Consider the following 25482-nt stretch of genomic DNA (forward strand, 5'->3'; position numbering starts at 1 on the left):
AAACAAAATTTATCAAAAAAAAACAAACAAATGTAATAAACCAAACAACGAAAAAAAATATTAACGAGACAAAAAAAGCAACACAGTTAAAATAGAAACAAAAAAAGTTAAAAAAAAAATAAATAACAAATCAAAAAGCAAAAAAGTTTAAAAATGACAAAAAACAAATATGCATAACAAACAAAAAATATTAAAATTAATATCCAATCATAAAACCTCCTAAAATAATATAATAACAAAAAAATAGTTTTAATAAAAAATCCAGTAGAAAAACAAAATACATCAAAAAGCAAACAAACAAAAATTACAGAAAAGAACAAAAATGCAAACATAGTTTAAAAATCTAACAAACAGTAGATAACAATAAATAAAAATAAAATTAAGCTCATTGTAAAAAAAAAACCAAAAAAAAAAAAACATTTAAATAAACTATAAAAACTAACTTAAGGGTGCACATCAACCAAAACAGTTGTTGTCTTCTTATTCCAAATTGCCAAACTTACGGACCCAATCCTGCAACAATTTGATTGTCAAAAAAGTCAAATTTTGTTGTAAATTGTTTTGTACACAGTACATTAGAGGATGAATAAAAAATGATATCGATAGTTCCCGTAGTTTGGAAGAAACTAAAATATCTGCAACAAAATTCTTGATGCAAAAGCTCTGGTTCACGTGTACCGTTAATCCACCTATGTGGTTAATGCCTTCCTCACTTTTTACCAACAATGTGCAATAATATGGGTTTAAAAAATATTAAGATCCGGAATAACAAAGTACATAAATATCACTTAAGCGGTCATAACTTGAAGCAGTGTTGCCAGATCGTCAATGTTTTGAAATCGTTGAAATGGTCTTTTGATTACCTAACGAACGATATATAACATGATGATATTTAAATTAAAAAATATATAAAAATAAGCAAATCAAAATATAACAAAAAAACATAAAACATTCTTACCGAATTTTGACCCAAGGAAATATGGATAATGGAAGCCTGGCTGTTGCAAAAATGATCTTATTTTTTTGTGAAGTTAATTGCAAAACCATCCCAGGATCTCAATGACACATTTTGAAATGCTATTTTTTGCAATTCCGTCGTGAAACTACTTACTTTTCCTGTCATTCTTGAACGACGAAATAGCCTACTTTTCTGTACCAAAAATAACAGAATCGAATAGCAACACTTTTCAAAATAAATGCTGAAAAGTTCTACTTTTCAGCACTCAAATGGGTGCTGAAAAGTTGAACTTCTCAGCACTTGTTTCGAAAAGTAACACTTTTCAACATTTTTTTTATTTAAACAATTTATTGACAAAATACATGAAAATTTGAAATACAATTTCACTCAGTGTGTGTTTTTTGGAATTGCAAAAAATGTTGTATGGAACTCGTTGCAAAACTTGATTTTTTCAGCACTCGGTGAACCTCGTTGGATAAATGTACGACTCGTGCTGAAAAAATCCTTTTTTTGCAACTTGTTGCATAAACTACTATTGTCGCACATTTCTTTTTGACGTTCCGAGAGAAAATGTTTGATATGTTGATGTTTGACACAAGTTAAGGAAGTATTAGACTATGGCAAACAAACAAACAAACTCGAACTTTTTTTTTGTGTTTGACAGATTGCCAAACTAGCAAACTTGTTTACGGCAAACTCGCAAACAAATTCAATTGTATGCAGGCTGACGTTTCTGCTTACAAATGCAGGCAAACTGCCAAACTGTCAAAAAGTTTGTTTGTCATTGTCTAATACGTCCTTCTGGAACACGCAATGTAAACAATAACAAACGTCCCGATGTTTGGTTGAAGTTGGATGCCGTAGTCGCAAGTTGTAATTAGTCAGGCACGTACAGTACTGGTCAAAAGTCTATGAAATTGGACGATTTATCAAACCTCATTTCAAATTCAATTTGCTGGTTTTCGCTCGAGTTTCGACCATAAGTATTTCGGAATGTCTACCTTCAGATGCTTTTTGAAAAATTTAGCAACCTATTATCATTTCAATGTTATTGACGATTTCGTAACAAAAATCGCATTCTGACCAAAATCCCTTTGGCCAGTAGTCGCACTTGCAGAAATTTTCAAGGTGTGTCAAAATAACACGATTCTTCTTTCATATGAAGGGTGTCAGCAATGCACGGATTTCCTTACAAATGAGGAAACAATCTTCAATATTTTTTAATGGTTTTGAACCAAAATGATTTCAATTATTTATTAAGTGCCTCTACCAATATTTGTACTAATCCAACATTCGCTTTCCTCTCCCTTCCAGAACCCATGATCTACTAGTGCCAACATCGGAGCCCGCACAAACCGCAATTCGAATGCGCCGTCCGGCCTGGAAGCCGCCACAGCCACAGCCAACCGCCGCCCACCAGCCTAATTTGGTCCGGTTCCGGCTTGCGCGGCCGTTCGAATGTACCACCAGACACCACCTGGCGGCAGCAAGAAGTGTAGCAGCAGCAGCAGCACCAGCACTAACCGACAGCACCGCCCTGGTGGCGTAGATCAGCAGGTCGTCAAGCTGTTGGCGGACGTTGGCTACATCGCGGACCGTCTGCGCAACCTGGAACGGTGCTGGGAGCTGGCCGAGCTGAAGGATCTGCACAAGCGCATCGTGGTGCTGCTGGCCTCGGACGAGTGTCCCCCGGTGAATGTGTTGCGTGCGATCCGGAACGATCAGCTGCGACCGCTGCAGGCGGAACTTCACGGACGTACCCAGCTGCAGCAGGAGGTGGAACAGGCGGCAGTCGAGGCCCGGCAAGCGGACAAGGTCAAACGAGCCCGGTGGCGCCAGGAGGTGGACTGTTTGAACGCCGATGATGAGACTGCCCAGGCAAAGCTCGCACAGCTAGAGGACTTTGTGGTGGCGTTCTACCGCAGTTACAGAGACACTAGGCAAAGTAACCGGGTACGGGGGGGAAACTGTTCGAGGAAGTCCGCGAAAAAGGTTCGCGAGAGGAAGGTGTTTCCCTTTTTGCCATCATCTTCATCGGATTCATCGCCATCGCCAACGCAAGAGTCTTCTTCATCGAGTCCGGCCAACACCGCCACCAACAAGTGCCATCAACAGCAACAGAACAAGCCAAATCAAACGGACGACGCAGAGCAACAACAATCATTCAGCACATCGCAGGCCGATCGTACTATGAACCAGGATCGCGAAGACGGAGATCCAAACGTAGCATCTGAACAGCAACAAGCCAAACAACCCGACGCGTCGACAAATCCCAGCGACGACACCAATCCCAGTGATGCCAAACAACCGGAACCGACTACCAGCAGCAGCAGCAGCAACAACGCCAACAACACTTCCACCACCAAAGATGACGACGAGGACGAAGATGTCACGACGACCAACACCGCAACGACGACCACCGCAAGCGAACAGCTGGTCACGGTAGTTCCGACCGTCGCCAATGCCACCCCCGACGAGAAGCGACCCTCGCTGGACGGCCCCAACTCATCCCCCCTCACGTCCCCTGCCAAGTCCCGGCACGTGGCTCCCTCCGGGGACAGCACCGAGCCGGACGAGGAGGAAGACGACGACGACGACGACGGCGGCGGAGATTGTGACGACGATGGGGCAAATGGGCTGGGCGGAGAGGTGGCCGAGCGGAACAAGCTGAGGAAGCGCATCTCCGAGCTGGCGAATAATTTTGCCAGCGCGAAACAGTTCCAGCAGATGTGCGACAACATTGACGCGATCAACGACGCCGAGCTGCGGGCGCTCATCCGGGAGCTGAAGCGGAAGATCGAGTTTGCCGAGCGGATGAACTGGATGTGTGAGTATTGGATTTGGCTTCTTTGAAAAATTGAGTAATTATGCTTAAGCCTCAAATGTTGTGTAAAATCTTCCTACCTTCAACCTATCTTCGTCATATGGAGAGTTTGCACGCAATTGTATGCCACTTACTGGTCAAAAAGATCGAATTTAACGCACTTTTGATCTTAATTTCTATTTTGCGAGACCATTTCTCAACGTTTTGTTGACACACACATCCACACGCAAGATGAGAGCTTAACTGCTTAACGAAAGTCGCCATCAATATCTTTTCACTTGTGCTAACGTTTTCAAAGCGCTCAAGATATGAAATTGCTTCCAACTACCGGCAACATGTTCTTTCGAACATTAGTTAGTCACTCACCTGAAAAATAATTCCGCCATAAAAAAAAACAAATGCACTAAGTAGTTTGACATTTGACTTTTGACGACCCATTCCAATCGAAGGCTGAAGAAACCCGAGCGAGAAGCGAAGGCAAATAAAGAACAAAGGGTGGCCACCAACAACCCCTGCAGCGCCTGTTGGAGTGAGCCAGTGATGCCAGGAAATTTTCTCTATGAATGCTTCTTATCGTGAGTGTTCGCATAAAGTTTCATCAAAAAAGCGCTGGAAGAAAAATGACTAAGCTGAAAATAGAAAAAATTGGCATTCTGGTTTGATTAGAATACATTTGGGAAATATTTTTTTTAAATGCTTGTAAAAGGAAAAGAACAACTTTTAGTAAAAGTGAAAAAACAACAAAAATGCTCACAAAAAGTTGCTATACTCGTTGGTGTACTTGGTTTTAGTAAATTTTAAGGAACACTCCAGATTATCCAACATCATTCAAACACGACCGCTTATTCGGCTTAAAATGGGTATATTTCCCCTATAAATTCCATTCTGCAACAAATGATAATATGAAAATGATCAAAAGTTATTTCTTGTTAATTTCTTAGTTTTTTTTTTGCTAAAATCTCAAATATTGTAATAGTAGTTTATGCAACAAGTTGCAAAAAGAGGATTTTTTCAGCACGAGTTGTACATTTATCCAACGAGGTTCACCCAGTTGGATAAATACGAAGAGTGCTGAAAAAATCAAGTTTTGCAACGTGTTCCATACAACATTTTTTGCAATTCCAAAAAACACACACTGAGTGAAATTTTATGTCAAATTTTCATGTATTTTGTCAATAAATCGTTTCAATCAAAAAAAATTTGAAAAGTGTTACTTTTCGAAACTATTACTGAAAAGTTCAACTTTTCAGCACCCATTTGAGTGCTGAAAAGTAGAACTTTTCAGCATATATTTTGAAAAGTGTTGCTATTCGATTCTGTTATTTTTTATATAGAAAAGTAGGCTATTTCATCGTTCAAGAATGACAGGAAAATTGAGTAGTTTCACGACGGAATTGCAAAAAAGTCTTTTCAAACTTTACGTCTTTTGAAACCCAATTTCTTATTATGGAAATGCAATATTTGACCTTTTTGCAATGTTAGCGTTGATTTCAAAATTTAAAAAAAATCGAATGGATAAGAAAATTTCACAAATATTTCATGTTTTAACATACATACATTCAACAACATAGGACCATTAGTTTCTGAGTATTGGAGTTCTAGAAAATCAAAGACTGTTTGTATGAGACACAAAAACTTATTTTTTTTTGTACTTCTTACTATTAGATTTTCGATGTTTTTCAGCAGCCAGACGTTCAATCTTCAATGTCTCTTCGGCAAATTTATGTGATTTTTTTTCAACTCTTAGAAACAAATATTTTCTTTGATAACTACAACTTCAAAACGGTGCACTTTATAAAAAATCATAAAAAATATAAAAAAAAAACTGAATATTTTGTTTTTGGAAGTATTTTTAAAAACATTTAAGATACCGGCATTTTTTCCATGTACCGTTTTTTTAAATAGTCCTCATCAATACCTTCAACTGCCAAAATTGTTTGGAGCCTAGTATTGGTGAACCAATAACACAAAATAGCTTCTTTGGGCATAGGGATGGCCCCCAAAATGTTTGAGCCAATTTAAGAAATATAAATAAAATTCAGTTCCATTTTTGGTGTAGAGTTGCACTAGTGCAAATTTTACATCGAGTTTTTGTCTTTAAAAAAATTGTTTAAATTGTGTTTTTTCGCATTTAATTGTAAATTTCCTTCAATTCATTCTATAATGTGATTTTTTGTATTTTTAACCAAAATGTGTGCTTTCAGGTTTTTTTTGGAAAATTTTGAAATTTGAATCCAAAGATCGGAAAAAAAAAAATCTTGACGCTTTTGGCTTCAGAATTTTGGAATTTTAAAATATTTTTTTTCATTTTTTTGTTTTTATTTAAATTAAGTGAACAAATGAAGATTTTTTTTAAAACAAAAACAGATGTACTAATTAAAATGATCCTTATTGTGGATCAATTCAGCTTACTGCCATTGATCGTATACTTGTCCCTAGCGACATTTGAGATTGTTTAGTTAGTAGGGCCAATTCGCTACAATTACCATAAAATTTCTGAAAATTGTTTTTTTCTGTTCTAAAAATTGGTAGTCCTGTAACAAAAGAAGTGCTTGGGCCTAGCAAAATGTATAAATTATTTCAGAGTTGCTTTTTTTTTTGCAAAACGAGACATGTTTGGTGGAATTAAAAAAATATATATGGGTCATTAGGGTGTAATTTGGTTGTATGGAAAAAAATAAAGTTGTCCAAATTTAGTGAGCACAGCACTTTTTCAGTTCCTTTTAGGGTCTTAAACAACTCTCCAAAGTTTGGGACCGATTGGTTTAGTCTAGACTTTGCGCAAAGCTATTCAATTTTTCATATAAATTTGTATGGAAAAAAACCATTTATTAGGATTTTGATATTTATCAAATCCACGTTTCATGCTAACCGGACTCATATTCGGATGCTCTGGAATGCCCTCTACAACTTTCCCGAAGAAAGTATGGTGCTAGCTTGCCCCTAAAAAAAGATACAACGTGTTCAAAACTCGTCTAAAACGTGTTTTGTGCTCGAAAATCACGTTTTAGACGAGTTTTGAGGACGCTATATCTTCTTTCAGGAGCAAGATATGGAAAATTGAATTGCTTTGCGCAAAGTGAGAACTAAACAAATCGGTCCCAAACTTTGGGGAGTTGTTCAAGACCCCAAAAGGAACTGAAAAAGTGCTGTGCTGGAAAATCGATTTTGATATTACACTCTAATGGGCGTAAGTTAAAGTGTTGTTCGGTAAAATCGTTGTATCTCACCAATAGTTCATTTTAGATTGAGGTTTACATTGATCTTTATGTAAAATTACTCAGGGAACACGATGGTGATAAAATGAAACAAATAAAAATATAAGTAATTGGTCAAAACTGAATTTTAACTTAAAATATAATATTAGGGGGCATTTAAGGGTTAAAATTTTATTTTTATCGGATTCCTTGGACAATTTTCTATAAAATGCAACCTGTAGAAAGTCTTTTGCTCAAATAGTTGCAAAGTTATGATTAAAAGAAAAAAAAGTTTTTTAGAAAATTGTCAAAAAAGAGGGCGATGCCAAAAATAGAGGGATGGTCCAATCAGCACCAAACTTGGGATTTCTGTTAACTATCGATAGCTGGACGTTCCCCCCAAGTTTGGTCCAAATCGGTGAAGGTCGAGTCCAAAAGTGTATCCAGTTGACCTGGCCCATTACAGATTTTGACTAACCTTATTTTAAAGAGTAAAATGAGAAATTTTCCTCATTAAATGTTTTACTCTAATGTTTTTGAGAGATTTTGTCTGCCCAACCTACGTGGTAACGTTGTATTGATTTTGTTTCAGATTAAATGTGAAATATCACGTGCACTTCAAAAATATTTAGACTAAGCCGAATGGTTTTTTCTCCAAAATTTGTATGGAAAATTAGGGCGGTTCACGGCTGTTAAACACACGTAAAAAATTGAGAGTAGCAATCAACACTAATTCTTCATAAAAACTGGGGACCCCAAACTTCATGTTTTTCCTCGAGTTGAGCCTGCACAAAAACTTTGTTGGTCGGTGTTATCAAACTTGATTAAACAAATGTTTTCAAGAATTTAACATTTTGTCATAACTTGACCAAGCCGCCGGCTGAAAAGTTCTTTTGTAAAGAATAAAAAATTAAAAAAAGCGTGAAATTTAATTGTCTCTTTACTTCCTAATCCGATTGGAACCTTAGGGTGAATCGTCCGATAAAAACGATTAAAATTGAGAAAATAAAAAACTCTGCAAGGATTAAAGTATGAAGTTCACTCGAACTGCAGATAGCAGACAACATTGTTGCTCTCCCTGATCTATTGCTCACCTGCCACCTGCTATCAAGTGCACTTAATCTAATGACCTGTCCGGGGGATAATCCCCGTAAGGATTGGCCGAAGGTTTCCATCAGGGTTGCCCACTAACGAACGACGACGTGAACATCGAAGATAAAGTAGCTTAGCATGCCAGTCAAGACCAGCGTAGAGCTTGTTTGCACGAAAAAGAAGGTCTGCACTGCAACAATACGGATTTCCCAGGGCGAAGAAAAACAACGTAATTTACGGAGTGACCTGGTCAAGAGTTGAGCACCTGCCGGCTTCGATGGGCCAAGTAACTGTAATCCGATAAGTATGCACATAAATTAAGTGCTGGTCAAGTCAGGTAGTGTGATTTAATTATATCCGTAAGGATGTGCAGAATTAATTGAGTCAGTTGAACTGCATCTTTTAGAGGAATTAAAAAATCGAAAAAAATGTTCAATATTGTTTCAAAAAAAAAAATGTAAAGTTGCTCTACTACTCTAACTGCATCTCAATAGAAAAGCATATTTTCAAACTTGAGATTATTGGATTATTCCTCTTCTTAGAAAGCGATAATCCACTAACAAGATGAGGTTTATATGATTCAAGGATACACAGACCGAACTGTTACGAACACAAAACTGTTAGCAATCATGAAAATTGATAAAAATACCCCAAAATCTGAACAAAAAAGTCAATTAGGTTTTGATGTTTACTTGTTTATAGCTTGCTTTACCCGTTTTCCAGGTCTGTCGAGCAGGCCGCGGGGTCCGCCGCACCGGAAGACCAGCCTGCCGAAGCACACGGACGTGAAGAAGCGCTTCCTGGAGGTGGCGGCCACGACCCTGCCGGACGAGGTCAAGGCCGCCCTCCGGCTGCCGGCGTTCGACTCGTACGAGTGGGAGGACTGGGACGTGATCCACCTGATGCAGACGATGTTCGTCGAGCTGAACCTGCTGGACAAGTTCCAGATCCCGCCGGAGACGCTGCGCGAGTGGCTGTACGAGGTGTACAAGCACTACAACGACGTCCCGTTCCACAACTACCGGCACTGCTTCTGCGTGGCCCAGATGGTGAGTACCATAATAATTCTGTAAAAAGAAAAAAAAGATAAGAAAGACAAAAAAGACAAAAAAGACAAGAAAGACAAAAAAAAACAAAAAAGACAAAAAAGACAAAAAAGAAAAAAAGACAAAAAAGACAAAAAAGACAAAAAAGACAAAAAAAGACAAAAAAGACAAAAAAAGACTAAAAAGACAAAAAAGACAAAAAAGACAAAAAAGACAAAAAAGACAAAAAGACAAAAAGACAAAAAGACAAAAAGACAAAAAGACAAAAAGACAAAAAGACAAAAAGACAAAAAGACAAAAAGACAAAAAGACAAAAAGACAAAAAGACAAAAAGACAAAAAGACAAAAAGACAAAAAGACAAAAAGACACAAAAGACAAAAAGACAAAAAGACGAAAAGACAAAAAGACAAAAAGACGAAAAGACAAAAAGACGAAAAAGACAAAAAGACAAAAAGACAAAAAGACAAAAAGACAAAAAGACAAAAAGACAAAAAGACAAAAAGACAAAAAGACAAAAAGACAAAAAGACAAAAAGACAAAAAGACAAAAAGACAAAAAGACAAAAAGACAAAAAGACAAAAAGACAAAAAGACAAAAAGACAAAAAGACAAAAAGACAAAAAGACAAAAAGACAAAAAGACAAAAAGACAAAAAGACAAAAAGACAAAAAGACAAAAAGACAAAAAGACAAAAAGACAAAAAGACAAAAAGACAAAAAGACAAAAAGACAAAAAGACAAAAAGACAAAAAGACAAAAAGACGAAAAGACAAAAAGACGAAAAGACAAAAAAGACAAAAAAGACAAAAAAGACGAAAAAGACAAAAAAGACGAAAAAGACAAAAAAGACAAAAAAGACAAAAAAGACAAAAAAGACAAAAAAGACAAAAAAGACAAAAAAGACGAAAAAGACAAAAAAGACGAAAAAGACGAAAAAGACGAAAAAGACGAAAAAGACAAAAAAGACAAAAAAGACAAAAAAGACAAAAAAGACAAAAAAGACAAAAAAGACAAAAAAGACAAAAAAGACAAAAAAGACAAAAAAAAAAAAGACAAAAAAGACAAAAAAGACAACTATTACAACTGGCTCGCATTTGCATCCGCCTGTTTTCCCAATCCATCCAAATGAATTCCAAGCAAAACCAACCGCACAATTCCGGCAACCGTGGCTTAATTGAACATGGCTTGTTCATAGCCAGCCTGGAAGCGGCCAACAGCATCTGTGCATCCGCTAATTACAAACGGCATCTGCACTCTGACAGGTGAAACTCCAACTTTGAATGTTCCAGATTGGCACAAACCAAATCTAAACGGCCTCGAGCCCCCCGACGAAACCCAACAAAAGTTGGTTGGTCGGTGTACTCTTGAGCAAATTTGCGTTTCACTGCACTGTTGCAACGCTTCTGCAATCGACTCACGCCACATCGTCGGAAAATGTGCCTTTTCCCACCCGCCCCCAAACAACATCCATTAGTGTGCCCGAGGGTGGTGGGATGATATGTTGCAGTCTGTGCTTCGAAAGAAGAGAAGCTTGAATCGTTTCAAAAGAGCGCCTAGTGAGAGCTTTTGCGATGCCGGTTGCATACACTTTGGGCGTTTGAAACTTTTTCTGCCTCGACTGCGTGTGGACGAGATTATATCGCAAAGCCCATCAACGCGCAATGTGGGTAGGACAAAAGTGGGCTAACTTTAGAGGGATGGGACACAGAAAAAAAGCTGGACTGTGTTAGAGCCAAACCTTGCTGTCACTAGACGACCTGCCAGTGGAGAGTTATGATGACGGCTCTACAGTAACTGCTGGTAGTCGCATAACTGTCCTATGATGACAAACTATCAAGATTAATGATATCGCAGATACTTTTGAAAAATAACCCAATGCAATTTACCACAAAAACATCGCTCAGATAAGACACACTTGCAGTTACCGACCAAATTTGCTCCCACAAAAGAAATGTGATGGATCCGTTTCCACCTCTTTTTTTCCCTCCTCAAATATATTTCACATCACGTCACCATCCTAGTGAAATGCACTTTGGAGTGCACTTTTCTAACAATGGTCGCACCACCATCACCTGCTGGTGACGACAATTCATCATCCTTTAGGGGTTGGCTTTGCGTGATATGTCCGTGCTGCGGAGTTCAGTACAACAGGACACCGGGGCTGTGATTACATGCACAGAGAGCACTACACTACATAGAAGGGGGGAGTTAGATCACGCGGGATTTATTACTCAAATGGACTGTCTTTTCTTCGTTTACAGTATTTTTTGTGTCGGTTTTTGCCATTCATATCTTTTGAAAACCTGTTCAAATTTCGACATTTTGATACTTATGGCTGTAGAAAAACACTTTCAATTTTTAAAATGGAATTTTAAGTCCAATCAGCAGAAATCAATCTAAAATGCATTCCCCTGCGTTTAGAATAATTTTTAGCATGTTTGGGTTTATTTAAAAATATTTTGGACTTTAGAAAATGTAAGATTTTTATCATCCCAAAAACTTTTATTTTGTTAAAATTTGTGTTCGTTGTGTTGTGTTGCGTTAAAATTTTGTCGAATCTCATTTTTTTACAACTGATTATGATTAAAACTAAACAACAGAACTAGGGTAAAATGCATTTTAAAACACCTTTTCCAGGAGAATGTTGTAATTATGGCTTATTATTTCAATATTTTTTTTTCAATTCTCTTGACCCCGGCTAGAGCCGAGGGACAAAACCTTTGAAAAATATTTTCATCGGCTTTATAAAATTTATTATTTATGGTTGAACTGTTTTTACCCTTTAGGCCTTATTTTTATATCTGGGTCATATAGACTACTAGACTACATATAATCTACTTAAACCCAGTAGATTTCATGTTACAATAATTTAATAGAATAAAATTTTAGATACGTAACTTATAAGCGAAAAAATTTGTCGGATAATCAAGTCTGAATCACAGACTGTGTTTGTCTTTGTCTGAACTGTATTTTTTTTTTTTAATATTGCGCGTATACCCGAAAAAGACACGCGGCAAACCAGCCTCGGAACGACGCTCCGCACTTTCGGCAAATGCGCGCAGTCAAATCCCATACTGCACGTTTTGTTTTTTTTTTTTTTTATCTTCTTCTTCAAATCATCTGGCATTGTTTTTAATAGCACCAAAAGGGCAGAAAATCGCTGGCAACAATGTCTACGGCACATTCTGAAATGCCGCGCGGCGTGTACCTTTGAAAGAAACGGACAGTAATCATAGCTAGAAGCATGAACAAATTTTTGACAAAGGATACAATCCAGACTCGATTATCCGAGGCCTTGACAAAATTTCACTTCAAATAATCGAATCTTCGGATAGTCGAATCAAGGAGCTATTATACTACGGCAAACAAATAAACAAACATGCTCTTTTTGACAGTTTGCCTGCTTTTTTTCTTTGCCTGGATTTGTTCGTACAAACGTCAGCCTGCATACTTTTCCGTAGTAACAGTTCAATAGGGCGAATCTACATTTGTAAACAAGCAGTCTATCCCTTTTGCTTAACAGATCATACTACAATAGATGCGCAAGTGTCGCAGTGGTCCGTGTCTGTTCACAGTAAAAAAATCCCTTTTGCTCAAGTGACAGTTCACGTCAAGTAAGAGGGGGATAGACTTTACAGACGCAGATTCGCCATATTGAACTGTTACTACGGATTTTTCATTGTGTGGGAGTTTGCCGCAAGTTTGCAAGTTTGAAATTAAGTTGAAAAATTTCTAAAAAATAGGAGTTGATTTTTTAACCTTCTACTGCCCAATATTTTTCGGTAATTTCGGGCAACTTTTGTTCTACGAAAAACTGAACTTCTCTTATTTTATATTTTACTTGTTTAATTTTAAAAACTCTAATGGGAATTTATCATGTTTTGTTTAAGTTTGTTTCTGACTAGTTTTTCATGTCTGGTTTTTTCATGTTTTTAAAGTCATTTTTTTTCTATTTTTTGCTCGTTTTTCACATTGAAACAAAATGTTTGGAGGCATAGTCTGGTTCACTACAAAAATTACTGCAAATTTATTTTCACATAATATAGAGAAAAAATGTTATTAACATTCCAACGCCCAAGGCTCCAAAAAAGTTGGAACGGTTACTTCAACTCGCTGGTTCTCGGGCCTAACTCAACAAATCAAGAAGATTCTTCTTTCTAGTAATTTGTTAGGATGTCTAGATGATTCTAGAACTTTGCAGAAATTAATTTGATCAAATCTGTAGTTTTGGCGATCAAAAACATCGTTCCAACTTTTTTTTCGCGTGTAAAAAAAATTCGCCAAAAATTCCGCGGAGGCGGTTGTTTTAAAAAAAGGTGGAACGATGTTTTCGGTCGCAGAAATTACAAATTTGTTCAAATCAAGTTCTTCAAAATTTTAGGATCATCTAGATTCTTACAAATCACTGGAAACAAGAATCGTCCCGATTGGTTGAGTAATGCCCGAGAACCAGCGAGTTGAAGTTACCGTTCCAACTTTTTTGGGAGGCTTGGGCGTCCGTGTAAGTTGGACATGCGTTGGGCGTTCCAGTGTTAAGAAACACTGCCAAAGTTACCCCACAAAAAATGACATTTTTGAAAACAGTTTCAAAGTCACATGAAACAAGTCAACCTTAGAATTTAGTTAAATTTTAAAGTTCTTCTTTCCAATGCTTTTTCAATTCAATTAGTTTTTATTAGTAAATAATCAATTCACAATTTCGTAATTCTTATAACCTAATAGAGTTTTGGAGTACCTTTCAACTATGATTTGTACTATAGTTCATTTTGATGTAATTGGATATTCTAACAATGGATTTGCCAACAGAAGGAAAAATTATTTTAAAAACCTTCGAAATTTGCTAAGGAAAAGGATAGAGATAGAAAAGCTTAAAACTAGATCACAGTTTGTTTTGTCTTTTGACGTCGAAAACTTCGCTGCACAAGGCAGCTTATCCGTTGTAGATATACTTCATCATAAGCTCACTCAGAGCTTGGAATTGTTCTGCCTTGTTCCGGCAGGCACGAAAGCGCGTGAGCATCTCTCCAGCAAGAGCGAAAAACTCGGGAAGCGTGAAGAGATCATCTCCGGTAACGTCTGCTTGTCCCGGTGAAGTACCGCTCCCAGCGGCTACTCTAGCGTACGAACCTCCCCAACCGGGAGGGAACGCTGGGTTGGTCGATGGAACCGCTCCGCCGCCAGCTGCTGCAGCGTTCGTGCTCGAAGTCTTTGGAGGTTGGCGGGACGCTGGCGCTTTCTTCTTCTTGTCCTGCTCCTCGAGGTACTTTTTCCGCGCGGCACAGCCACGGAAATTCGCCGTGTGGTTTCCACCACAGTTCGCGCACTTGACGCGCGCTTTGTGCTGCTGGGCGTTTTCCCCAGCTGGTCTTTCCGCGGAAGATTGCACCTTTCGGTGAAGTGGGTCTCACCGCACTTAACGCACCGGGGCGGAAGATTACAGTTTCTTGAACCGTGTCCGAATTTTTGACAGCGGTGGCATTGCGCTGCGTCGGTCGGATTCTTCGTGTAGAATCGCCACGTCACGAAGAAGCCCACGGTGCTCAAAATACCGTTATTATGAAAAAAAATATGCACTCCGAGATTTTGGGGTCTATCGATTCCTTACACCATAGCGCATCTTTGTGCAAAAAATAAAAACATTTGCTGATGTAGTTTTCGAGATACAGCCCTTTTAAGATGTTACATCCGATTTTTAATAAGAAAACCAAAACAATCAATACAATTTCAGCACTTTAAAGAATATGCATTTCGAGATAAAGGTTTTTTTTTTGCTTCAAGTATCTCTGGGCCAAGTTTTAGAAGGTTTGCTGATGTAGTTCTCGAGATACAGCCATTTTAAAATGTTATTTCCGATTTTTTCAAAGAAAATCCATAAAATCAATACAATTTCAGCACTTTAAAGAATATGCATTTCGAGATAATGATGTTTTTTGCTTCATATGACTGTTAAGTATCTCTGGGCCAAGTTTCAAAAGGTTTGCTGATGTAGTTCTCGAGATACAGCCATTTTAAAATGTTATTTCCGATTTTTTCAAAGAAAATCCATGAAATCAATTTAATTTCAGCATTTTAAAGAATATGCATTTCAAGATAAAGATGTTTTTTGCTTCATATGACTGTCGAGCATCTCTGGGCCATGTTTAAGAAGGTTTGCTGATGTAGTTCTCGAGATACAGCCATTTTAAAATGTTATTTCCGATTTTTTCAAAGAAAATCCATAAAATCAATACAATTTCAGCACTTTAAAGAATATGCATTTCGAGATAATGATGTTTTTTGCTTCATATGACTGTCAAGCATCTCTGGGCCAAGTTTCAGAAGGTTTGCTGATGTAGTTCTCGAGATACAGCCATTTTAAAATGTTATTTCCGATTTTTTCAAAGAAAATCCATGAAATCAATTTAATTTCAGCATTTTAAAGAATATGCATTTCGAGATAATGATGTTTTTTACTTCATATGACTGTCAAGCATCTCTGAGCCAAGTTTCAGAAAGTTTGCTGATGTGGTTCTCGAGATACAGCCATTTTAAAATGTTATTTCCGATTTTTTCAAAGAAAATCCATAAAAATCAATACAATTTCAGCACTTTAAAGAATATGCATTTCGAGATAATGATGTTTTTTGCTTCATATGACTGTGAAGTTTTTTATTTTCTCGATTTTTTCAAAGATAATCCATAAAATCAATACAATTTCTGCACATTAAAGAATATGCATTTCGAGATAATGATGTTTTTTGCTTCATATGACTGTCGAGCATCTCTGGGCCAAGTTTCAGAAGGTTTGCTGATGTAGTTCTCGAGATACAGCCATTTTAAAATGTTATTTCTAATTTTTTCAAAGAAAATCCATAAAATCAATACAATTTCAGCACTTTAAAGAATGTGCATTTCAAGATAAAGGTTTTTTTTGCTTCATATGACTGTCAAGCATCTCTGGGCCAAGTTTCAGAAGGTTTGCTGATGTAGTTCTCGAGATAGAGCCATTTTAAAATGTTATTTCCGATTTTTTCAAAGAAAATCTATTTAATCGGCGTTAAAAGTCGGAAATAGTAAATTAATTCGGCTGTTCCTCAAAAACAATATCAGCAAACCTTCTGAAACCTAGCCCAGAGATGCTTGACAGTCATATAAGGGTAATTCTCTACCAACTCACACGAAATCGGGAAAAGTTGCCCCGACCCCTCTTCGATTTGCGTGAAACTTTGTCCTAAGGGGTAACTTTTGTCCCTAATCACGAATCCGAGGTCCGTTTTTTGATATCTCGTGACGGAGGGGCGGTTCCATTTTGAACATGCGTTTTTCAATAATTTGCAGCCTGAAACGGTGATGAGATAGAAATTTGGCATCAAAGGGACTTTTATGTAAAATTAGACGCCCGATTTGATGACGTACTAAGAATTCCGAAAAACGTATTTTCATCGAAAAACAATAAAAGTTTTAAAATTCTCCCATTTTCCGTTACTCGACTGTAAAATTTTGGAACATGTCATTTTATGGGAAATTTAATGTACTTTTCGAATCTACATTGTCCCAGAAGGGTCATTTTTCATTTAGAACAAAATTTTTCATTTTAAAATTTCGTGTTTTTTCTAACTTTGCAGGGTTATTTTTAGAGTGTAACAATGTTCTACAAAGTTGTAGAGCAGACAATTACAAAATTTTGATATATAGACATTAGGGGTTTGCTTATAAACATCACAAGTTATCGCGATTTTACGAAAAAAGTTTTGAAAAAGTTACTTTTGCGTTTCTCTTTGTTTCGTCGTCCGTGTCTGTCGCGGGTGACCATGAACGGCCATGATCGATGACGACCAACTTTTTAAAACTTTTTTCGTAAAATCGTGATAACTTGTGATGTTTATAAGCAAACCCTTATGTATATATATATCAAAATTTTTGTAATTGTCTGCTCTACAACTTTGTAGAACATTGTTACACTCTAAAAATAACCCTGCAAAGTTAGAAAAACACGAAATTTTAAAATGAAAATTTTGTTCTAAATGAAAAAATGACCCTTCTGGGACAATGTAGATTCGAAAAGTACATTAAATTTCCCATAAAATGACATGTTCCAAAATTTTTTACAGTCGAGTAACGGAAAATGGGAGAATTTTAAAACTTTTTAGTGTTTTTTCGATGCAAAATACGTTTTTCGAATTCTGATTACGCCATCAAATCGGGCGTCTAATTTTACATAAAAGTCCCTTTGACACCAAATTTCTATCTCATCACCGTTTCAGGCTGCAAATTATTGAAAAACACCTCTTTTTCGCATGTGCAAAATGGAAGGGTCGTACCGCCCCTCCGTCACGAGATATCAAAAAACGGACCTCGGTTTCGTGATCACGGACAAAAGTTACCCCTTAGGACAAAGTTTCACGCAAATCGAAGAGGGGTCGGGGCAACTGCTGTGTGAGTTGGCGGAGAATTACCCATAAAGCAAAATTCATAATTATCTCGGATTGCATATTCTTACAAATGATGAAATTGTATTGATTTTATAGATTTTCTTTGAAAAAATCGGAAATAACATTTTAAAATGGCTGTATCTCGAGAACCACATCAGCAAACTTTCTGAAACTTGGCCCAGAGATGCTTGACAGTCATATGAAGCAAAAAACATCATTATCTCTAAATGCATATTCTTTAAAATGCTGAAATTAAATTGATTTCATGGATTTTCTTTTAAAAAATCGGAAATAACATTTTAAAATGGCTGTATCTCGAGAACTACATCAGCAAACCTTCTGAAACTTGTCCCAGAGATACTTGACAGTCATATGAAGCAAAAAAAAAAATCATTATCTCGAAATGCATATTCTGTAAAGTGCTGAAATTGTATTGATTTTATGGATTTTCTTTGGAAAAATCGGAAATAACATTTTAAAATGGCTGTATCTCGAGAACTACATCAGCAAACCTTCTAAAACTTTGCCCAGAGATACTTGACAGTCATATGAAGCAAAAAAAACCTTTATCTCGAAATGCATATTCTTTAAAGTGCTGAAATTGTATTGATTGTTTTGGTTTTCTTATTAAAAATCGGATGTAACATCTTAAAAGGGCTGTATCTCGAAAACTACATCAGCGAATGTTTTTATTTTTTGCACAGAGATGCGCTATGGTGTAAGGAATCGATAGATCCCAAAATCTCGGAGTGCATATTTTTTTTCATAATAACGGTATTTTGAGCACCGTGAAGCCGTCCAGTGCTTTGATCTGCCGTAGGTCCTGGATTTTGACCGACCCACGATCGAAGTACAGGAGGTACAATGTGTACGTACCTGTCACCGTTGTCGATTTCGAGAGCACCTTAACCTCTCGAGGCTTAACCTTGACGCCCGACAGGTGTTCTTCCAGGTCGGAGATCGGGCGGTCCGGATATCCCTGAAGGACGATCTTCACTGGGACCTTCTCTGCAGGATCAAATGTGAAGAATTTGAAGTTTCGCAACTTCAACTTCTTCACCACCAAGTCAAAATGCAGCTTTTTGTGGGTAATCACTTGCACAGAAGTTTTGCTAATTTTGAGACAATATTGAGTCCTCAAGCAACTCGTCAACATCGTCAGCCAACGTATCCAAAACAAAAATTGGAGGTGGTCGTCGTTCCTTTGGAGAGTTACCATTTTTCTGCTTTCCTTGCTTGCGCGCAAGTTCATCATCGTCATCGTCGTCGCCAGCACTGCTGCTGTCACTGGCGGTGTTGTTTTCTTCTCCACTCAGCATCTCAAATTCGTTGCTGGTGGGAACGTTGGAAGTGGTTGTTGTCGTAGTGCTGGTGGACTGCTGCTGCTGCTGCTGGTCGGAAGTACTTCCGGATGCCCGGGTCGATTGTCTCGTCCGTACTGGGGACTCACGTGGACGGTATGACACGTGTAAAAAAGAAGGATCGGTGACGTCACCGGGCACGCTCCCGTGCGCGATGGCGGTCGATGCGGCGTTGGTATGTTTACCTTTCTGCACTCTGCCGGTAGATGAACTTCGCGGGTTTTTCGAGGCCGCACTCGAACTGCCACGGCCACGGCCGGCCCTTGGCATGCTGGAGTAGCAAACTCGCGGGTAAACACTGTTAATTACGGCGAAAAAATCGAAAAGTTTGAGGAGCTCCGAACAGTTGACTGTTGCACCAATGCTTTTTAAAATCAAAAACTGGTTGAAAAATCGATTTTTGACAAATTTTAAGATCGAAACCTGCCTAGAAGCGGCGTTGGGTTGTAGAGGGTTAATTATTGAATACCTCCCAAGGAAATCAATAATTTGTTCGTAAATTTTGTAATCCATATCGAAATATGTTATTTTATGTTGATGCAATTTAGGGAAAATAAAACTATTTTTTTATGTTCACTGTTTTGGTTATTAGCTTACGTGGCTAGTTTATTAGAATTATGTTAAATTATTATTTTTAAATGCTGAACCAAGTTTGAAAGTATTGTAATGTAATTTTTCATTGTGATCAAGCAAATGTTCAAATTTTATATTTTTTAATATTTTATTATTGTATATCCCTGCCATTTTAAACATATTAATTTCGAAAGAATTAATCACTTCGTTACTTAAAAAATGGACGCTATTTTGTCAGATTTGCATTCAGAAGCTGTATCTCGGCAACTATTGGTCCTATATTCAATGTATTTTAAGCTAATTGGCAGGAAATTCTCTGGTTTATTTGAAAAAAGTCCTATTGTAAAAAATACGCTTAAAATAAATAGTGGCTAAATCTTTAAAACGGTTCACAATATTTCATGTAAAGTACCGTCATCAAGAAGTGACATTAGGCCTGAGGAGTGAAATTGAGCCTGAGGAGTGAAATTGGATCATTAAAAATGCTGAAATTTCTATGACACAATCGCACCCTCAGACCCAATGTCACCACTGATGATGGCAATTTTGATTGCAAATTTGAAAAAAATATGTTATTTTCGAAACAAAAATGGGTACGCTGCCAAACTAATTTTTAACAACCTGTGCTAGACCTCATCCATTTTTTTGTCATCTTAACCATAAACAATGTTTAGGTAATGTTTTTTCAAGTATGGTCATTTAGCGTCGCTTGATATTTTGTGTAAAAAGTCAAATGGGTGATTTCTATTAGAGTGTTACATTTTTTAGAAGTTTTTTAATGACTTTGCCTAAGAAACGAAATTAATCGGAAAATTAATTATCAAGATGTATGAATATTTTGAAATTCTTTTTGTATGAACAACTTTAAAATTGAATGGTGACTTGTTGAACGAACTAATGTTGTAAAATGTCTGTTTTGGTCATAGGAAAGGTATACACATATTTTATTCGACATAAAAAATACATAGATCAAATTTGAGAATTGGGTCCTTAAATTTAAGAAGCTCAAATTGGTGATATTATTACTCACAACGATAAACCTTATTTTCTGAGTAGGGCCACTAAGGGTAGAAAATGGATTTTAAAATCGATTTTGATAAATTAGCTTGGTGGACTTTCTTCACAGAAAGTATCTTACTTGACAGCTTCTTCCAAGGGGACCATAATTAATCTATCGTAAACTGTTATACAGTCCAGACTCGATTATTCGAAGGCCTCGGAAAATTTTTACTTCGGATAATTGAAACTTCGGATAATCGAATCATGAAAAAAATGTTTTTTTTTCGTTGTCTAATTTTTGATTGTTGAGCATAGATTATTTAGAATTTTTAAATCCAAGATGGCGGCCAAAATGGCGTTGATGCAATATTGAAAAATGCATTTTTTTAAAAGGCAATCAACAACTCAAATTTGAATAAGAAAGGATTCGTAGAACTCAAATTTTATGTTAAAAACAAGAAAATGAAAAAAAACGAAAAAACTATCGATTATCCGAAGTCCCATACAAACCTTCGGATGATCGAACTTCGTATAATCGAAACTTTGGATAATCGAGGCTTTGGACAATAGAGTCTGGACTGTACTGCCAATTTAATTTTATTTTTTTTCCTCAATTCTGGCTTGAGATTAAGGAGAGGGCAAACAATAAAAAAATATTTAAACATTGAAAATACAAGCTACAATTTCATCATTGTGTTTTGGCATCTTTTTTACTGTCTATCAAACATTTACTACAATTGAAAAGATTTGTGAACAAACCCGAACATGCTAAAATTCATTCTTAACGTTAAATAATCTCAGTTAATTTCACTTATTTTTTATTGAAATTACTAAGCTTTTTGAAATGAATATCTTTAAGTATCTCGAAACTTTTTGAAACAAGGGGAAAAATATTGGCAACGAGCATAAATGAAAATATGACATTCTAGGCCAACACAAAAAAACTAATCTCCTTTTCAAATGATGAAAATGCGAAAATTCCACAAAATTGTCATCATTAATCATCGATTGAAACATTTTTACTGAATCGACATTATCTTCGATTTTTTTATTTAAATCTTATACATTGATGAATTTTAGAATGATAGCTTTTATCTGTAAAAAGATTTGTGTAAGCTAATGGGAATGTTATTTTTCCTCTTCTTCGTGAAATTTTGTCAACTCAAACAATTTTGATATCAAAATTTGAAAAAACATAAATGAATGAACAATTCATGCAGAATAGTTTAATTTTTTAAAATTTATTCTCAAAGAAACTGTTTTTTTGTACTGAAATCATTAAAAAAAACTTCTTTTGTTGCAAAACAGCAATTATTACTTTCTGTTACTTTCCATCCAAATTAATCAAACAATCTCCTACTCAACTGAACGTTCGCGGTTCGCAACCGCCACCAGGTGACTCATTTCAGTTCGCCGGCAACAAGCGACGAACTTTTCCGCTTGCGCTAAGGTTTTCCCACATTTTCATCCCGCTTCCAGCTTAGTAGGCGGCGTTGAGACGTGATTGGCAGCGCCGGGGAATTCCAATGCCCTTGGTGTGCAGACACGTGCCAGCTGCAATACTGGAGAAGGTATGCTGGGAGTTAATTAAATCTGCGGCCGACCGGTGTGCGGTTGCATACCTTTGGGCGTTTGTTCGGAATTGGAATTATGTTTGTGGCGGGGACTAATTGTAATTTGGAGCATGATGTAAGGCAGAGTTTGCTAAGCTTTACTGACTGTGAACTTTTTAAACTAGAATAAATTGAAGAGACGATCAGTTGAGCGGTACGCTTTCAGGTTGGGGTTAACAGATGCAATCGTTATTCACTTAACGAGCTTACTTAAGTGGCTGTGTTTTTCTTTTCTCGTTTGTACGCGTCTACCTGTTGTAATTCTCAACAAAGATCTTGACACAGTAAAAAAAAATTAAAATTTAGAGACCCTTGAATTATTTAAAAATAACGTTGAAATTAGACTCAACCTAAGCAAAAATTAAAGAACTTTCAAAACCTTCATACTGTCTAGTTGTTACTGGCTTTGTCAAAGTCATAGTGTTAGTAGTTGATTGTTGAACACGCTCTCTCGACACGTAAAATGCTAAATTGTTGTTTTTCCCCCCTCCCAACTCAAGTCACAAGTATCAGCAAAACGAGTTTGCTTCAAAGACAACGGTGACTTTAAGTAGTCGCTGTTTTGCTGTTATTTCCCACGTGCCTGTGCGTTTTGCGCCATCAACTGACTAAGCTAATCAAAGTCGTCATATAATAACGAATCGACAACTGGTGAGCTGACCTTCGTTCGCGGATGGAAATGAACGCGGAAAATTGAAATCAGGGTGGTTTTCTCGGCTTCTCCGCTGACTGTCTGTGGTTTGATTGATTTGGTTTTGGGTTGATGGCTTAGGGGTTGGTCTTCTCATTTGTTTGTGGTGCTTTTATTTATTTTATTTTGCTCAAAATAGTCACGGACACGGCCCTTGGCGGAGACAAGGTCGCCACGGTCCACGAAGTCTATGGTTAAGCGCAGTTCTTAGTTTTTTTTTTAATTTCTGAGTCTACTCGAGCGTTGTGCTGGTTGAACGCTGGACTTGCTAAAATAAGAACTAAGAACTAAATTTTACTGCAGTGTGGAAAAAATCAGTTAAATTAATGAAACCATGGCTATGACCAAACAATCCATTTTGTGTCATTAATTCACCCATACAAGGCTCCATACAATTTTGGCATCTGTCCATACAAAAATGGTACGTAAATATTTAAACATCTGTATCTTTAGAAATAATTTTTTGATCGGTTTGCTGTCTTAAGCAAAAATTGCCGATTTTTTATCAACTTTAATTTTAATTTTTTTTACAGTCCAGACTAGAAAATCTGATTTGAAATTATAATGAAAAAAATATCTAAGAGGCATTGAAGATTGAACCCCAAGTTGCTGAAATTGAAGCTTTTATGGCTCGTCCAGACAGCATTTTATTTTCTTGTACCAATATCTTAGAAACTAAATGTGGAAAATGAATCATTTGTAAAATTGTCTGGTATTTTCAAAATTAACATACAGTCATGCCTTGGTTTAGCACCGCATATGAGTAGTTTCGTGAAACTTTGGAGTATTTTCAAAAAAAAAAAATGAAACTATATCCGAAATGAATGCAAAAATTCCAATGAGTTGATACCCATAATAGCATAACATAGCAGTTGCTACTCTGTTATTGACCAGGACCTCCAAGAATTACTCCGTGGACCACAGATGAAAAGTAGGAACCAATCATCACCACTTCGCAACTCTCAAATGTCCCTATCATGCTAGTCAATCACAGCGCCGGCCACGACCAGTGGTAAGACACGGGGAAGTGGATAGGGATTTTAGTCCGATACTTGAGTGATGAAGTCCGCTAAATCGGCTGCGTCTTCGACAAACCCGAACAGACGGTAATAACTAAATTCATGCCATTTCAATAACAAATACTGTTAAAATAACAGAAAGTGTTATGGAATATTCATGCAAAATTCATTTTTGCATAAGAGTTCAATAACAGTTTATGTTATCATAACAGAATTTGTTATTGGTCTGATATTGATTGAAAGCCAGAACAACTTGGGAATAACATTTTATGTTATGGAAGAATACCTCAAAATGTTATTGGGATGATCGGATTAGTTGTTAAAATAACAAAAAATAATAACAAAGATTTGTTCGAAGAATAACTAAAAATGTTATTAGTTTGTTATTACAATAACAATCCAATAACAAAAAAATCATAACGGCGAATAACAAATCTTGTTATAAATAACATAAAATGTTATAAGCCTAGTATTTTCAAATATCAAAAAATGTTATTCTCAAGTTATTTCCGTCTGCTCGGGAAGTATCACGTGAGATTTGAGGGGGTTAGTAAGATGGGTGTGAAACCAGGATTCACCGTGGTAAGTGGTGTGGCCAGTCAAAGCCAAAGTCTGCTGACCCAAAGGACGGGGGATCGAACCCCGCCGCGAGCTAATGAATTTTTCGTTCATGTTCAAGTGTTCAGAATTCCTTCATACCATAATTTCTCGATGGAAATCGACATTCAACCAAGCCTGCCCCCCCCCCCCCCTATTATTTGATACCCAAAATGAAAAAAACTGAAACTTTAAGTATTTTTCTTAATTACGCAGTTTTGTGATTTTTTCAGTATTTTCTCAAAATGTTGTTATTACATCCGAAATGTATACATACAATAAAATCCGATCATTTGATACTCATATAGTGAAAAAAAAATTTTTTGAGTATTTTGTCAAAAATACGTAGTTATGTGAAAAATTTGAGTATTTAAAAAAAATGTTATAACTTTTGAAATTAATGAAAAAATCCCGATCGTTTGATACCCATATTGTAAAAAAAAACAATTTTGAGATTTTTTTTCAAAAAAATACGAAGTTTTGTATTTTTTCCCAGAATTTTCAAAAAAAAAATTACATACGAAATTTATGAAAAATCCCGATCATTTGATACCCATATTGCACTGACAATAATTTTGAGTATTTTTTCGAGAAACATTGCATTTTCAAAATACACGAAAAATACGTATTTTGTGAAAATGTTCATGTAATTATAAATGCAATCAATAGCTGACATCATCCCGATTTCAAAACACTATATTTTTTGATGTTTGTATGATTATAACCAATGTCTCCCATATAGAAAAATTACCATAAGCTCTGTGCTGGGCCGTGCTTAACCGAGGCAGCTGAACGAATCAAAACCGGGGCAGTGCAAAACCGAGGCCCGCAAAACCGGGGCATGACTGTATAATATTTTTAACTTTTGGAGTCAACTCTTAATTTTCAAAAGGGCTATTAAGTTATTGTCTGAAATTGTGTTGCAATAAACATTTCAAAGTTAAATCAAGTGTCAAAAGATGATGAAATATTTTAGACACATTTGGTGCGCATAAACCAGCACACAGATTCTTGTTACAAATATTTTAATATTTTTAAACTGCGGTAATTATCAATACATTTTTTGATTCCTCCAAACTACTGTTTCCCAAAAGACAACTTT

At 36.5% G+C, this 25482-nt stretch overlaps 1 protein-coding gene across 4 annotated transcripts in view; it reads left to right on the top strand.

The window, feature by feature from the left end:
- Positions 1-25482, top strand: part of LOC6047519 (high affinity cGMP-specific 3',5'-cyclic phosphodiesterase 9A) — a 431410-nt gene that overhangs the window by 355365 nt on the left and 50563 nt on the right. For 3 of the 4 annotated variants that reach the window (XM_038265184.1, XM_038265182.1, XM_038265183.1), the window contains 2 exons: positions 2273-3785; positions 8795-9120. In XM_038265184.1, coding sequence (XP_038121112.1) covers positions 2417-3785; positions 8795-9120 — 1695 coding nt within the window. In that variant the 5' untranslated portion in view covers positions 2273-2416. Of the gene's footprint in view, positions 1-2272; positions 3786-8773; positions 9121-25482 lie in introns of all 4 variants that reach the window. The other variant, XM_038265185.1, reaches the window with a different exon arrangement.

Source organism: Culex quinquefasciatus, chromosome 3 (genome assembly GCF_015732765.1).
Source record: "Culex quinquefasciatus strain JHB chromosome 3, VPISU_Cqui_1.0_pri_paternal, whole genome shotgun sequence".
Classification (NCBI taxonomy): domain Eukaryota; kingdom Metazoa; phylum Arthropoda; class Insecta; order Diptera; family Culicidae; genus Culex; species Culex quinquefasciatus.